This window comes from Triturus cristatus, chromosome 1_1 (assembly GCF_964204655.1).
Source record: "Triturus cristatus chromosome 1_1, aTriCri1.1, whole genome shotgun sequence".
In the NCBI taxonomy this organism is placed as follows: Eukaryota; Metazoa; Chordata; class Amphibia; order Caudata; family Salamandridae; genus Triturus; species Triturus cristatus.
In genome coordinates, this window is record NC_140579.1 from 1,229,864,100 (window position 1) to 1,229,880,338 (window position 16,239).

At 48.8% G+C, this 16,239-nt stretch overlaps 1 protein-coding gene across 1 annotated transcript in view; it reads right to left on the reverse strand.

The window, feature by feature from the left end:
* LOC146871866 (synaptonemal complex protein 1-like) overlaps positions 1-16,239 on the reverse strand; it is a 2,219,271-nt gene that overhangs the window by 458,801 nt on the left and 1,744,231 nt on the right. The window contains exon 11 of the mRNA XM_085652069.1: positions 13,321-13,467. Within this exon, the coding sequence (XP_085508195.1) occupies positions 13,321-13,467 (147 nt within the window). The remainder of the gene's footprint in view (positions 1-13,320; positions 13,468-16,239) is intronic.

Consider the following 16,239-nt stretch of genomic DNA (forward strand, 5'->3'; position numbering starts at 1 on the left):
TCGCGCATATCTTAGGGCGATTGTGGGCAGAGAGAGGATTCCTTACCTCTCAAGGTACCAAAATCCAACATGGGCATCTTATATTGCGGCTTTTGTCCGCCTTAACACTCCCCAAGAAATTGGAAATAATTAAGTGTAGCGCTCATAGAAAGATTACTGATGATGTAGGTAGAGGAAATGCATTCGCAGATCAGGTAGCCAAGGAAAAGGCCTGAAGTAAAATGAAAAGAATATTCGCTGCAGGCCCAGGTAGGTGGGTTCCTGAGGTTGCTATGTTTGAAAATACCATTGAAAGTGTAAAGGAGATACAAAGCGAAGCCACAATAGAGGAATTAGTGAACTGGCAGGAGAGTACAACACAGTTAAATGAGGAAGGATGTTGAATTGGTAAATTTGGAGAACAGAAATGGATGTTGCCCGATGCATATGTACTTCCTGTCGTTACTATGACCCATGGTCCAGTCCATATTAGTGCGAAAGGCATTTGTTAATTGTTGGTCTCTATTTGGCATATGATACCATCCCCAAGACAGTTGCGCATTTGGTGAAACATAGCATGATCTGTATGAAACATAATCCAGGAAAGGTTACCCCTACACCGCCTGGTAATTTTGCACCACCCACTTTCCCGTTTGAAGTTCTCCAAATGGATTTAATTGAGCTAATGGTTTTAGTGGTTATATGTGCATTCAGCAAATGGGTTGAGGCTTATCCCACTGAAGATAATACGACCATTACAACTGCAAAAGTACTCCTTACAGAATACTTTCCTCGATTCGGTTTGCCCGAATTATCTGGAGTGATAACGGGTCTCATTTTAATTGGAAAGTGATTAAATTGATTCATGAAGGTTTATATGTTAAAGAAATTTCATGCTGCTAATCATCCACAGTCAGCGGGTTTGGTTGAGAAGTACAATGGTACTCTCAATTTGAATTTGGCAACAATCTAAGAGACGATAGGGTTAAAATGGCCAGATGCTCTACCATTAGCCCTTTTGTCAACAAGAACTACATCTCATTCTAGAACAGGCTTGTCACCTTACGAGGTCATGTTCAGACGCCTGGCAAATGTCTGGGGTGTCCCACATCCTCGTAAATAGTCCGATATTGAATATCTTGTATTGCTTGATTATCTTGGACACTTGCCAGAAAGTTTGGGTTCTATTCACCAACAGGTAGTGGAATCCCTACCTCCTATTCCAGAGGGGCTCGGCCACGACATTCAACCTGGTGATTACTTCCTGGTGAGAAACTTCCAGAGGAAGAAAAGTCTGGAGCCCCCCTAGAAAGGCCCTGAGCAAGTTCTGTTGGTGACACGGACGGCTGTAAAGGTTGCTGGTCGTAAAAGTTGGGTGCATACCACCCACTGCCAGAGGATTTCCTTACCGTTGCCATACGACCAGGGAGTCGAGGAGGATTTCAGCAAAACTGAATGTGAGCAAGTGCCCAGGTTTGTCCCCTTTAGTGATGCCAAGTTGACCTGGACACAGATAAGGAGAACAACGATGTTTTGAACGAGGCTGTTCCATCAGAAATATGAGCTATCCAGGAGCCTTTGTTAATTGATCATACAGTGCCTGGGGCTGCCAGGTACAATTTGCGCCCTCGGGTGAGGGCTACTGAATCCAAGGAGAAAAAAGATTAGGGATGGACTGTACAAGATAGGTAGGACTGAGTAACAGTACCAACCAATAATTGAAATGAGTGAAAATTCTGCGTTTGCCTTGCCTTTGTTGTTTGAACATTATTCAGGATAAGAAAAAGTATACTTTGTAGGTATACCACCTATATCGATGTGGAATAGATTAGGAGAAGAGCTTAGGACAGAGCAAGCTCCACCGCGGGTGCTCAAGAGCGCCAACATATTGATGGACAAGAGGAGTCTATGCCAGTGATGCTCTAACAAACACTGGGAACTTTATATTTTCTTGCACTTCCCTTTTTTTGAATTCACTATGCATCCTTTTGGCAGAAAGGTTGCTGAGGAGGAGCAGTCAATGGTTACTACACAACGTAATATGATGTGGTTGAGTAAAAGCTAAATAATATGCATTGTTCTTTTGATTCTGATGATAATAATACTGTGTGGGGTCTCATGGGTTTTGGAAGATGCTCAATGAGTGCCTTTTTTACGCAGTAAGGGTATTTCCTCGAGACGAAATAAAAGAACTGCCACAGTAATGTATTCTTGGAAACACATAAATGGTTCTTTGGCGAAGGGACCGCTTGTTACCCCACCCAATTTGTCACCAGCCTGTGGACTGCATATCCATTGTCACTCGTTAATTACACAAATACTCGGCCACCACAGTTTACAGAAGTGAAAGAAGTGTTTGGTTTTGGTTATTCTGGGCTACTTATATACCATAGAAAGCCACTGAGAGTGGGTTATCGAGGTTGTGATAACAATACATACTGTGATATTTTTACAAGGGAAAACAGAAGAACAAGTTACTAACCTTCGGTAACGATATATCTGTAAGAAACATTAGTAGTGATAGATTCCTTACCTTAGAATTACCCCCAGGCGCCAGGCTGGATCCGGAAAGTTTGTCAGCAGTACCCCTGCGTGCACTGGGTGGCGTTGTGCGGCTCCGCGTCCGTCGTTGGCGTCGGGGCCACCGAGATGACGTCGCGGGCACTACTAAGATGCCGCCCACACGTGCTGACGTCAGTTCTGTACACGACTTTCCGCGCCAGGAACGCAGAGCCATGCACTGACCACTGGTGCATTAAAACTAGGGCCCTGAAAGGGATGACCTTAACCCTAGAAATCAGTTCGCAGAACGGGGAGGATAGGTGGGGCGGTAAGGAATCTATCACTACTAATGTTTCTTACAGATATATCGTTACCGAAGGTAAGTAACTTGTACATCTGAAAGAAACACATAGTGATAGATTCCTTACCTTAGAATAGATACCCCAGCAATACCCACAGTGGTGGGTGTGTGAACCAAGATCACACCAGGAAGTCCCGGAGAACAGAACGGCCAAAGAGGCCGTCTCTCCGGACTTGGCTGTCCAGGCAATAATGCTTAGTAAACATGTGCAGCGAGGCTCAGGTGGCTGCCTGATAGATGTCTTGCAGGGGGACACCTCGTCCCACTGCAGTAGTGGCTGCAGTTGCTCTAGTGGAATGAGCACACAGCCCCACCGGAGGCTCTTTTTTAGCCAAAGAGTAACAGACTTTGATACAGAAGACGGCCCAGGGGGAGATAGTCCTCCTGTGTACTGCCCGACCTTTCTTGGTGCCAACATAGCCACCAAAGAGTTGGCCATCCACCCGGAACTGTTGTGTGCGGTTGAGATAAAATTTGAGCGTACGTTTTAGGTCCAGACGGTGGAGCCTCACTTTCTCTCTGGAAGGATGCAGAGGCGGAAAGAAGGTGGGCAGGGTAGTGGTCTACCTAATGTGAAAGGCCGCAACAACTTTTGGCAAAAAGGAAGGATGGGGCCTGAGCACAACCTTGTCCGGATGGACCGACAGAAAAGGAGGTTTACAAGAAAGAGCCTGGAGCTCACTCACTCGCCTAGCGGAGGTGATGGCAACCAGGAACGCAGTCTTCAAGATCAAGAGACGAAGAGGACAGTTGTGAAGGAGCTCGAAAGGAGCACACATAAGATAAGTAAGAGCCAGATTCAAGTCCCACTGTGACATCACACAACGGAATAGTAGGGAAAAGGTGTGTAATGCCTTAGAGAAATCTATTTAGCACCGGGGACTTGAAAAAAGAGGGCCGATCAGGAAGCCTGAGAAAGGCCGAAATGGCAGAAAGATAACTTTGATAGTGCCCTTAAGAAGAGTCCTGCCGGGCCAAAGAAAGAAGGGACAAAAGGAGCTCAAAAGAGGGGCAGAAAGGGGATTTACAGTCTTTGCTGTGCACCATACCACAAATTTGTTCCACCTTCAGGCATATACCACTTTAGTGGAGGGACACCTGGCTGCCAGAATGACATCACAAACTTCAGGAGGAAAGTCGAAAGGAATCAGCTGCTCAATCTCCACGCAAAGAGGTGGAGACTGGACAGGTTCGGGTGGAGGACCGTCCCCTGCTGTCGTGACAGAAGATCCTCCCGAAGAGGCAGTCGGATCGGGGGATCGATCGTCATACTGAGTAGCTCAGGATACCAAACTCTTCAAGCCCAGTCCGGAGCCACAAGAATGACTTGTGCCCGGTCACGCCTGATCTTCTCAGCACTTCGGGCATAAGTGGTATAGGCGGAAAAGCTTACAACAGACCGCAACTCCAGTCACGACGAAAAGGGTCGCTGAGCGAGTGCCGCCTTGGAAATTCCAACACGCAGAACTAATGACATTGCGCGTTTTCTTCGGTGGCGAATAGATCTAACCAACGCTCTCCCCACTGCTGAAAGAGACCATGCGCCACCTCAGAGTGAAGACGCCATTCATGATCCATCATGCACCTGCGGCTGAGTTTGTTCGCCCTGGCGTTCAGAGAACCACCAGGAAAACGCCCTGATGTTCCAGCCATGTCCAGAAGCGCAGAGCCTCCTGACATAGGGTCCACGACCCCACCCGCCTTGCTTGTTGCAGTACCACATGGCGGTGATGTTGTCTGTGAACACCTGCACTACTCTCTCCTTGACAGAGGGAAGGAATGCCTTCAGTGCAAGTCAGATCACCCAAAGCTCCAGAAGGTTGATATGGAGCTTGGGATCCGCCCGGATACCAGAGGCCTCTGATCTCCGTGTCTCCCGTGTGGCCACCCCATCCCAGGAGGGACGCATCCATCACCACTGTAAACTCCGGTTGGGGAAGGGAGAGGGATCTGCCGGTTCGTGAGCCACCACTGCAACTGTTGTGCAGTGCCCTCCGAGATCTGGATGTGATCGGACAGGTTCCCCTGATGCTGCGCCCACTGGAACTTCAGGTCCCACTGCAGAGCCCGCATATGTCATCTGGCATAATCGATCGGCAGGTTGCAGGAGGCCATGAGGCCCAGCAGCCTCAGGGTCACCCTGACCGAAACCCGGGACAAGGGCTGAAAGATCAGAATCAGAGCCCGAATATCCCGAACTCGCTGTTCAGGAGGATAGACCCGAAACTGCGCCATGTCCAGAACCGCACCGATGAAGAGGAGCTTCTGAGAGGGAATCAGGTGCGACTTCTGCACATTGATGGAGAACCCCAGCAAATGCAGGAGGTCGGCCGTAGTCTGGAGGTGGGAGACGACTGTCTGGGGCGAGCCCGCCTTCAACAACCAGTCGTCGAGATAGGGGAAGACTGAAACCCCTGATCTGCGCAGATGAGCTGCGACCACCGCCATCACTTTCGTGAACACCCGAGGGGCGCTGGTAAGGACAAAATGGAGCACGGTGAACTGAAAGTGCTTGTGGCCTACTGTGAACCGTAGGTAGCGTCGGTGGGCCCGCAGGACTGGGATGTGGAAGTAAGCATCCTGCAAGTCCAGCGCTACCATCCAGTCTTGTGGATCGAGAGCAGACAAGACCTGAGCCAAAGTGAGCATCTTTAACTTCTCTTTGCGGAGGAATCGATTGGCGTTCTGGAGGTCTAAGATAGGACTCAGGCCTTTTGCCACCAGAAAGTAGTGGGAATAACAACCATGACCTACTTCTGGCATCGGAACGCGCTCGATGGCCCCCTTGGCCAAGAGGGCCGCAACTTCCTGTTGAAGAAGCACCAAATGATCCCCCGACATGCGGTGGTACCAAGGTGGCATGGCTGGGGGGTAGTCTCGAAGGGGAGGGAGTAGCCCCTTCGGACTATCTCTAAAACCCACCTGTCCGATGTGATGATGCGCCAGTGGGGGAGGTGATGGCGAAGCCTGCCGCCCACTGGCATTTGATGGGCCTGAAAGTTCCTACTAGGAAGGTTTGGAGGTAGTAGTGGCCGGGGTGGAGGTGGACTGACCCGCTCGCTGGCCCCTTGGTCCGCCACGGCGGAACCCGCGTCCACGCTGGGATTGTTCCTGCGCAGGATTGTGGCTCTCTTGCAAATGCTGCGGGGTGCCCCTTCCGGTGCAACGAAAGGAGCGAAAAGCAGGAGGCGGAGGAGGGCGGACTGCAGAAAGCTCCAAGGACATGGCCATAGCCCGTGAGTCCTTAAACCGCTCCAACGCGCTGTCTGCTTTGTCGCAAAGAGGCAACGGCCATCAAAGGGCATGTCCATAAGAGTGCTTTAGACATCCCCCGAAAATCCAGTTGTTCTCAACCAGGCGTGGCGTCTGACCGCCACCGTCGTTGCAATCGACCTGCCCAGTGTGTCGGCGGTGTCTAGGCCACAACGAATCATGAACTTAGCTGCGTCTCTCCCCTCTGCAACAGCCTGGTAGAGAGCTGTCCGGGCCTCCTCCGGACACTGAGGCAGCACTTGCGCCACCGTATCCCACAGAGAGTGGGAGTAACGGCCCAAGAGGCATGCAGTGTTCACGGACCGCAGCGCAGAACTGTCGGAAGAAAAAAATCTTCTTTCCGAACTGATCCAGTTTCTTGGATACCCTATCCGGAGGTGCGGAAGGGAAGGCGGTTGGGGAAGCAGAGGCTTGGACAACCAAGCTCTCGGGGGTGGGGTGTTGGTAGAGGAAAATTGGGTCACCCGGAGCTGGGCAATGGCGTCGGGCCACGTTCCTATCCACAAGAGCCCCTGTGGTGGGCCTGGACCAGGTGCCCAAAAGAACGTCGGAAAGTGCTTCATTGAAGGGGAGCAGCGGCTCCGCAGAAGTAGCTGCTGGCTGAAGCACTTCTGTCAGGAGGTTAGTCCTGACGGCCACAGTAGGGAGCACAAGGTGTAGAGCCTTGGCCGCCCTACGCAACACAACAGCATAACTAGCGCCCTCCTCCGTAGCCACGGTAGAAGGAGACAGCATGCCAACGTCTGGTGAGGTTTCCAGATCCTTGGTTCCCCTAACTCCTCTGCCCAGTCCTGTTAAGACTCACGGTCAGCTGCGAGAGGGTCCTCAGACCCCTTCCAGTCCTCCCCTTCCTCCTCAGGCTGTTCCACAGGCCTAAAATAAGGAGCAGGGACATGGGGATAGAAATCTCCAAGGAACGACGAGAACGGCATCGATCGACGCTGTCCCGACGCCGCATCCACTTCGGGGCTGAAACAGGGGCCGACGTCGGAAGTGGTGCCAGTGGGGTCGACGTCGGTGGAGGTGTTATGAGGTCAACTGGTGTCGACCGGGATCCAGGCCTGGATCCATGGGGGTCCTGCGGCGCTGGGGCAGGAGCCTGCAGCGACGCCAGGGCCTGAGCCACTGGCGATAAAATGCGAGGAATCCCCCAGTCGGGACCGCGGGGCCCGAAGGAGCACCAGCAGGACACGACGGCCCAAAGAGGCAAGCCATGGCCAACAGGAAATCCTGTATCTGGGCCAGAGTCGCTGACGGACCTGGAAAGGGCGGGTACGCCGGCAGCGACACCACAGGCTCTGCCGGAACCGCGGGGGAGGCACCACCCGCACCCTCAGCAGCGTTGCGTGACCTTAGAGGGGAAGTCGGAGAACGATGACGTTTCTTCGACTTCTTGTGCTTCGCCTTACCTGACCCCGAGTGCAACGACTTGGATCCTGAAGATCGATGATGATGACTCCACGCACGGTCCCTCGACCTCCCATGGGTCTGGGACCTCAAACGGCACGGAGCAGACTGCCAGGCCTCCAGCAGCTATCGGGACCGCTCCTGCAAAGACTTTGGCGCCATGGCCCGGCAGTCGGGGCACGACTTGGAGTCGCGGTCGCGCCCCAGGCAGAAAAGACACACTAGGTGCAGATCCGTCACCGACATAATGCGGTGACAGTCTTCGCAGGACTTAAAACCGGCCATCCTAACTGCACCAGGAGTCAAAGACTCAATGAAAAAATAGAGACAAAAAGCCTCAAGAAGTTAGTCAAAAAATGACTGTGGGTACCTGCTCTTCCCGGATCTGCACTTGCTGGCGCGGAAAAAAAAAAAGAACTGACATCAGCGTGCGTGGGCGGCATCTAAGTAGCACCTGTGACGTCATCTCGACGACCATGACGCCAACGACGGACGCGGAGCCGCACAACGCCACCTACCTACACGCAGGGGTACTGCTGCCGAAAACTTTCCGGGATTCCCAACGCCTGGGGGTAATTCTAAGGTAAGGAATCTATCACTTAAAACCGGGCATCCTAACTGCACCAGGAGTCGAAGACTTGATGAAAAAATAGAGACAAAAAGCCTCAAAAGTCAGTCAAAAAATGACTGGGGGTACCTGCTCTTCCCAGATCTGCGCTTGCTGGTGCAGAAAAAGAACTGACGTCAGCGCACGTGGGCGGCGTCTAAGTAGCGCCCCAGACTTCATCTCGGCGACCACGACGCCAACGATGGACGGGGAGCTGCACGACGCCATCTACCGATGCGCAGGGGTACTGCTGACGAAAACTTTCCGGATCCAGTCTGACGTCTGGGGGTAATTCTAAGGTAAGGAATCTATCACTATGTGTTTCTTTCAGATCATAACATTAGTGGGTTGGTACTACAAGGAGTTGACAGACCCTGCTTATTGCCCCATTGTGAACAGTACAGATACTTCATTGCATATAAATTGTTTGGGAATAGTATTGCACAAACGTATGGTCCCCTTAGTGAGTAAAGAGGATCCAAATACTTTCAGAATGAACTCTAGGTACGCTGCAGTGAATTATGAGGGGCCAATTTATGCACACCCAGGGTTTTTCTTCTCGTCTAATAGGACTTATTCCAAGGTCTATAATGGTACAGACGATGTGGCCCTTGGAATGGTATTACCTTTAGGTGTGCCCTGTAAATATGCCAAACCTAAAATAAGATGGGTTAAAAGGACACTAACAAAAGAATTCTGTGAGGAAGTGACCGATATAGAGGTCAATAATTACAGTAACGGTACCACCTTTGGGTACATCCTTTCTTCTATTTTTACATTTGGTGGTACTTCCCTGGCCAAGGGGTGAGAAGGCCAGAGAATACTTTGGATGCAAGCTGCAAATTATATCTAATACTACAGTGGCAGCTTTGTGCAACATCACCACTCAGTTGGAAAGTATGCGGATATATTCAACAGACTAGATATGTGGTAGATTTTATTCTAGCCAAGAGTGAAGGTGTATGCGCGGTAGATAGCGATCAGTGTGTGGTCGGAATCAAGAATGTGGAAAAAAATATTACCAAACACTTTTTAAATATTTTCGAAAATTTCAAGGGTATGGAGAGTGGGAATTGGAGTTGCTCCCTTTTCGGCAGCTGTGGCTGAATTCTTGAAAAAGTGATTTATCTTATTGTGATATTGATGCTCTGCTGTGTACTCATTCAGTGTCTCCCCTTTTGTTGTTCCTATTGTACTAATGTTTTCGCACCCAAAAATTAAATATCAATTCACAACACAAATGCCTCTATAATGCTTCAGAAAGATGTTGATGATTTGATGAATATTGATGAAGGAATATTTGAGAATTCATCCCTCATTGCCCTCTCCCACTTGTCTAGTGGCGGGCGCACGGTGAATCGACCTTGGATTGTGTTAAGTTGTGTGAGATATGAGAACCGAAACCTACTTTTTGTATTTCACCGTCCATCTGCATCTGCTTGGAAAATTCCACTGTGGGCGTGTCTTTGCCCAGCTATGAAATGTACATAATGTATCTCTATGCTTGTTGATTTCAGTTCCCTATGTACCACTCTTCGAGACTGTGCTGACGGAGCTCCACTCTGAGTGTATCTGAATAAAGCAATTATTGGTATATTCTCCACTATTCTTCTGACTCTTCCTTTGGTATGGAAGGCTGAGAGGTGGTCTGTGGTGACCCGGGTGGCCCCAAGTGGGTCACTTCCTTCACATGTTTCCAGATGTCTGGGAAAATGCCTATGGAAAGCGAGGTATTCAAAATGTAAATCAAAGCAGGGTTAATCAGGTGAGCTAATGTCCTCTACAGCTTTGGGAGACAGGGATCCTCAGAAGAACCAGACTTACATTTCAGGATTTCCGCCAGAGATTCCTGCTGGGAGATAGGTAGGAAATCTGAGAAGGTATCCTTGGTATTTGAGATTCCCAATAATTTCAACATGAAGGTAGCATAAAGCTTCTGAATTTTATTCTCAAAGAAGTCCGATAACTTCATACATAGTGAGGGGGACAGCTGTATATTGCCCTCCAGCACAGAAGGCTTGGTAAAGGAACAAACTATCCTGAAGATTCCTTTGTCCGAGTTCTCAGCGTTATTAATGCGCTTCACAAAGTAATCCCTTCTCGCCACCCTCATCAATTTGCGGAGTTTTATCAAGGCTTCCTTATAAGTCAGTTTAGCCGTCGGACTATAATCTTTTCTCCAAAGGCACTCCACCCTTTCACACCTTCTCTTTTCCACTCTGAGGTCCGCTGAGAACCAGGGGACAGATGGGGATTCTCTTGAGATCCTAACTAATCTTGCTGGAGCTACTGTATCCAGGGCATTAGAGATCCACGTGTTCAGTGAGGGCGTGTCTACCTTGAGGTCACTCGTTAACTGTGGTTGACTCTCAGACATCACTGAGCCAAGGGTCTCTGCAGTTAGCTTTTTCAAATTCCTTTTTAGCATATTGCGACTTCCTCCGCTAGGTTGTAATTTTTTCAAGCTGAAAGAAAAGGGATCCAGTTCAGAACAATTGCCATGGGGTCTCAGCTACCATGGACGGAATGTTCGAAAACAGTAAATCTGAAATGTGGCCTGCACTGTGAGTGGGGGTATTTACATGCTGTGTAAGATTAACTCCATTAAGTGACATGATTAGATGAGAGGCATGGAGACAGCTAGAATCATTTATCTGAATGTTAAAATCTCCTAGGGCCACAAAGTTGACATATTGCAATGATCTCTAAAAAATAAAGTTGCACAGATCTGGGGTTAGACTGTGTTGGCAGTCAGGTGGTCGATATATCAATAATCCAGCAAAGGAGAGCGTCAGTGAGTACCCATATTTCTCAGTTCTGTTGTGGAGATCTCCCATGATTCCCGCACAATGATGGCCACTCCACCCCCTCTTTTATCGCCCTCCCTGTTGGCGCAGATAATTCTGAATCCAGGGGGGATAGCCAAGGCCAGGGCTGGATTAGATTTACATTCATCCTTCAGCCATGTTTCTGTCAGAAACATAACATCCCAATTATTATGAGACAGGGATAGCCAGATATTGTCTGCGTGTTTGGGAAGTGATCTACAATTGATCAGGCAGGCTCTTAGCCTGTCTTCCGGCTTCCTCTGCGCAGAGGGAGTGAGGCTCGTGCCCTTGTTCAGGGTAGTCCCATCCAGAGTCCCTAAAGCAAATTTGCACCCTTTGCAATATTGTGGGAGTAAAGCACTTGAAAAGTTAATACCTTGGCCATCTAATCATAGGTTTACCCTTAAGGCCAGGAGGGAGACGTGGCCAAGTAATGAGCTTACCGCTACCGAAATGAGCAGCGTGGCTGGCGCTGGCCGCGATCCAGACGGGCTTTCCTTTGGCATGCCTTCGGCGTGCCAGCAACGCGTCCACTGCACATCAGTGGTGCGGTGACTAATATATAAGCACCAGGGTAGCCAGACAGCAAAGCTAGTCGGCTCACCCTTCCAAAATGGCGCCTAAAAGTGACCCCTTCCAAACCCACTAGGACAGAAGGCGTGGCAGTGGGAATGGACCAACCAAAAATAAGGTGCTTGGCCTCATAACATTTGCAGAGTTGAATGGGGGGTCGCTCTGGCTCCTGTTAACTCAGCGAGGAGCGGAGCCAACCCAGGTGCAGGTGAAGGCTCTACTGCAGAGGCAGGCATTGAATGACGATGCTCCCTCATCTCATAAGATCACCTCAACAGATAGGGTGCAGTCAAAGACCTCTTTGACTTCTTGCTTTTCTTATTTTTGTGGGACTAACCAGAAGACTACTTCAAGTGTGACGAAGATCTATTGCTCCACGACCAATCTGAGGACCTTCCTCTCGACTGGGATCAAGACTGTCACAGCATCGCACGTCGAGAGGCAAGAAGCTTGAGAGATCGCTCCCTCAAGGCCTCGGAGTGCATGGTGAGACAATGAACGTGGGTCTTGGCATCATGGTCGCAGACCAGGTGCAGGTCAGTCACTGACAGCTGCTCGTGATAGGTGCCACAAGGCTTAAAACCAACCTTCCTAGTCTACATCCCTGCCAGACAAAAAGTCAAAATAGCACAGTCAAAATGTGACTGACAGGGTAGCTCTCTCTGGATCTTTGATGACTGGCGCAGAACTGATGTCTGCATGCTAGGGTGGCACCTTTATAGGTACCCACGCACATCACATCCGGTGTGTTTGACACTGATGACGCCATCCGGAGCCCAGTGACACCACATACCGTGCGCAAGGGTACTGCTCACGGAAAATTTCTGGATCCAGTCTGACGTATGGGGATAATTCTAAAGTAAGGACTGGGCGGCTACAAGTTTCTATCAGATTCTGCTTTTATTTCCTACTATATATCACACCATTCTACATTTCCGTCTCTATCTTTTAACACTACAAAATAATTTCAAATGCTGCAAAGTACAGAATACAAACATAATAATCATTTGCTCTTACATAAGTAGAGAGAAAATAAGAAACCCAAAGTGTACTTCATTGTATCATTCACTTGCAAACTTGATGCACTTTCTCCCACCCAAACCTGGGCTTATAAAGACAGTGGCTTGCTATCATTCACATACTGTGTTAAGGCTAGGCTATTTAGGGAATTTGAGGAAGTGGACCACAATCTTGGAGAGACACTTGGAGGTGGAGCAGTACAGGGGGAAAAGAGGATCCCAATCCTGAAATCTGTCAAGGGTCCCAATCATGGAATTTGTAGAGGTTCTTCTGCACACCTCTACGAAAGTTCTCTATCTATAAGTGCTACCTATCTATTCCCACCCAGACTTTTAGTGGGTAAAAAGAAACTGGCCTCTAGTGGTATCCATGAGGCATTTCATGCGTAGTTGCTTTCAGCCAGGATATTTTGTAGAGTGCTGGTAGAAGATGAATGGGAACTAAAAGAATGGTATTCAAGAAGGTGTGGTTAAATGAAGTGGTTGAGTTGATACAGGGAATTTTGGGAGTCGTTCATCTCAGTGGGACTCTGAACTCTTTAAAGCACACAGCCCTATGAATTCTGAAGTCTTTTAGAGAGATTAGGTAGGAAATTCAAAATTCTATGAAAAGTACAGTTATTTTAAAATTGTGAATCTGAGGATGATTTCCTCCTAAATAATGAATATCACAATAATAAACCTTTGGAAGATACGGGCCATGGACATTAGATGAAATACAGCAAGCAACCAATTAGTACCTCTACTTATGAATTATTAATAATACATTACCAATAAATCTGTAGTTTCTGAACTATCTGAATTCAAATCAAATGATAAAGCCACTTTTCTTTTCTTTATTGATGCCTCTTCTGCATGGTGATGTATTCCTTCCTTCTGGAATTTTTCATGCTTTGGTGGCGTCTTTACTGTGTATGTCTACGTGTAGCAAAACACATAAGTCAGCATTTTTATCAATCTGTGTGTACAATAGCAAAAACGTCAGTTTTAGCAGGCCTATGGCAATCAGGGGTTACATGCTCAGATTGTAACGACAGTCTTATATTTCTGATGCCCAGGGGGTTATCCTTACTGTTGGGCTCAAAACAGAGCACCAAGTGTAGGAGGGTGGTTTAGTATATGGTGCTCACTCGTGTAAGTGTAGCACCCTGCACTAATCCAGATAACCCTTATGGGGAGTTTAGTGGTCTTAGACAACCTTAGAAAGCTCTCTAAGTGGTAGCTGTGGAGAGCAGCCTTCAGGCTTAGTCTAGAAGGAGGGCAAAGCGGCTTGTTTTACCAGAACTTAATCTTATTGGTATAGGTTAAGTGAAAAACCACACCGTGTATTTATAAAAATAGGTATTAATTATAAGACACTCACTAACACATAATGAGATCTCCTACCTGGCGATATAATACAATGCACATAATACTTCACAAATACACGATGGTCTCCAGGGGAGACCAAACCATATACTAAATTAGTGCAATGCGAACCACCACTCAAGACCAGAGTGGACCCAGAAGACGTAGAAGAGCCAGGGACCCAAGGAACCACCCAAGGTGAGTATCTAGGAACCTCACGGAGGTCGTGTGCAGAGTGGAAACACCACCACGTACTCAATTCAAGTCAATGGGTGAGTCACGGTTCCAATTTTAAAGAAGAAGGACCCTTCCTAGTGAACCCTGAAGAAACCCCGTGAAAGACGGAAGGTTGGAGAGTCACCCCACCCATGGATACCCTAGGAACCAGGATACCTATACCAGTGAAGACAGGTGCATAGGTGCGAAGTGACGTCAGAAACCGCAGTCGTACCCAATGGAGGACTTCAGGAAGAAGCTGCTGACGAAGAAGGTGAAAGTGTCCGTTGGAACCCAAAGGTGGATTCAAGATGAGAAGTACCTGCAAGCAGAGGGGACAGAGTCTATGCCACTCAGGAGTGACCAGGAGGCACGGAAGACGAATGTCCACCGATGTCAAGAGATGCAGGTGAGTTGACGTTGACCTTGGAACTGCAGCTGTGTGGACCAGGTGACACTGAGGAGCTGTTCATGAGCTGTCCCATGCCGGATGTCGAGAGCTGAGGGGGCAGTGTCCATCGGGAGCACCAACAAGCCTTGGTAACTGCAAACAACATGGTAGGTGAAAAAGGTGCAGTGTCGGGACAAGCAAGGTCCAAGTGACTCACCGCGAGCAGGGGAGTAGGAGTAGGCCCCAAGCAATCAGGGGAGCCGACTGGAGTCAAGAAAAACCCTCAAGAGGACCCACAGGCTGGAGGCACAGGAGTCGAAAGAGGACCCACAGCAGCTCACCAAAGATGCAAGTCCATGGTGCCAAGGATGCGGTGAGAACAAAATCTTGGCTGCAGGAAATGTTCAAGGCTGGAGCTCCTTGGAGCTCAAAGATCTCTGGTGAAGAGAGTTAACAAGCCTTGGCAATGGCAAGTCAATGAGGTGCACAGGGGTTCGGTTCCTGCGGTCCCGATGAGGGATACTGGCCTAAACTCAGTGAGAAGACAGTGCAGGCACTCAAGGGAGTTGCAGAACCACCACCTGTGTTGCTGAGCCTTTCGGAGTCCTTGGAGCCCAGGATCTTCTGTAAACCTTTTCACGCAGAACGCGGAGACACAAAGAAACTGGCTATGGAAACAGTGTGCTAAAAAGAGGGAAAATCTTTAGAACATCAAACGAAAAAGGGAAAAGAAGGGTATGATAATACCAGAGAAGACCCTCGAGGAAAAGGCCAAAAAGTCAATGAAGGACAAACCATATAGTACAGGCGCAGAGGAGCATGACACAGTACACAAGAATAACAACTCCTACTCCCAAAACCCTATACCAGGAGGAAAGGGTGGAACTTGTTTGAACACATCCCAAGAGGAAAGGGTTGAAGTGAGGCTGCCAAAGGAACTGAACCAGGAAAAAAAGGTTTCCAACGCAATAACAGGACAGGATAACAAGTCTTGAGCCACAGCACTGGAACAGAATAAAAGGCAATAAGCCTGATTGCCAATATCACACATCTCACAATAAGCTAAAGGGATTCGCGTGATAAGGGATTCCCATACATTCACATCCAAAGAACCCCACCGGCCAGTAGAGTAAGACTTTCTACAGGGTCTCAAGACAGGAGGCTAGCCAGCAGCACCAGAGACCAGGGTAAAGACACTTATCTGGCGATCGATGCCACAAAACGCACATATGGCATTGTAATAACAAGGGGAAAAAATGTGAGGCGGGGCAAGCTATGGGTCTGGCCTTCCTGACTAGCCCGAAACCTACGTACGGCCAAATCTGCTTGGGCCCCAAAAAGATGAACCCCATCAAATGCCATGTCAAGCAAGGTTGTCTGGACAGCTTCTGAAAATCCAGATTCTCAAAGCCAGGCATGCTGGAGAAATGCCACAGCCGACGCCATGGCTCAACCAACGGAATGGAGTCCATTCCACAACTGATGAGCAACTAAACTGCCTGGTGACCATCAAATATCAACTAGGTCAACTCGTTCTTGTTAGCGTCTGGGAACAAAGGTAAAGGCTGCATCAAGGAGTCCCACAAGGCATGGAGAAAGCGTCCTAGGACGCAAATCGTGTTGGTAGAGCGTGATGCTGCATTGGAGGAGGGAAAATGTGTTTCTCGCAAGAATCCTGCTTCCTTTACTCTTTGTCAAGGGGGTAATGGGGAAGGTTCTCCTTCTCAGGGGATGCT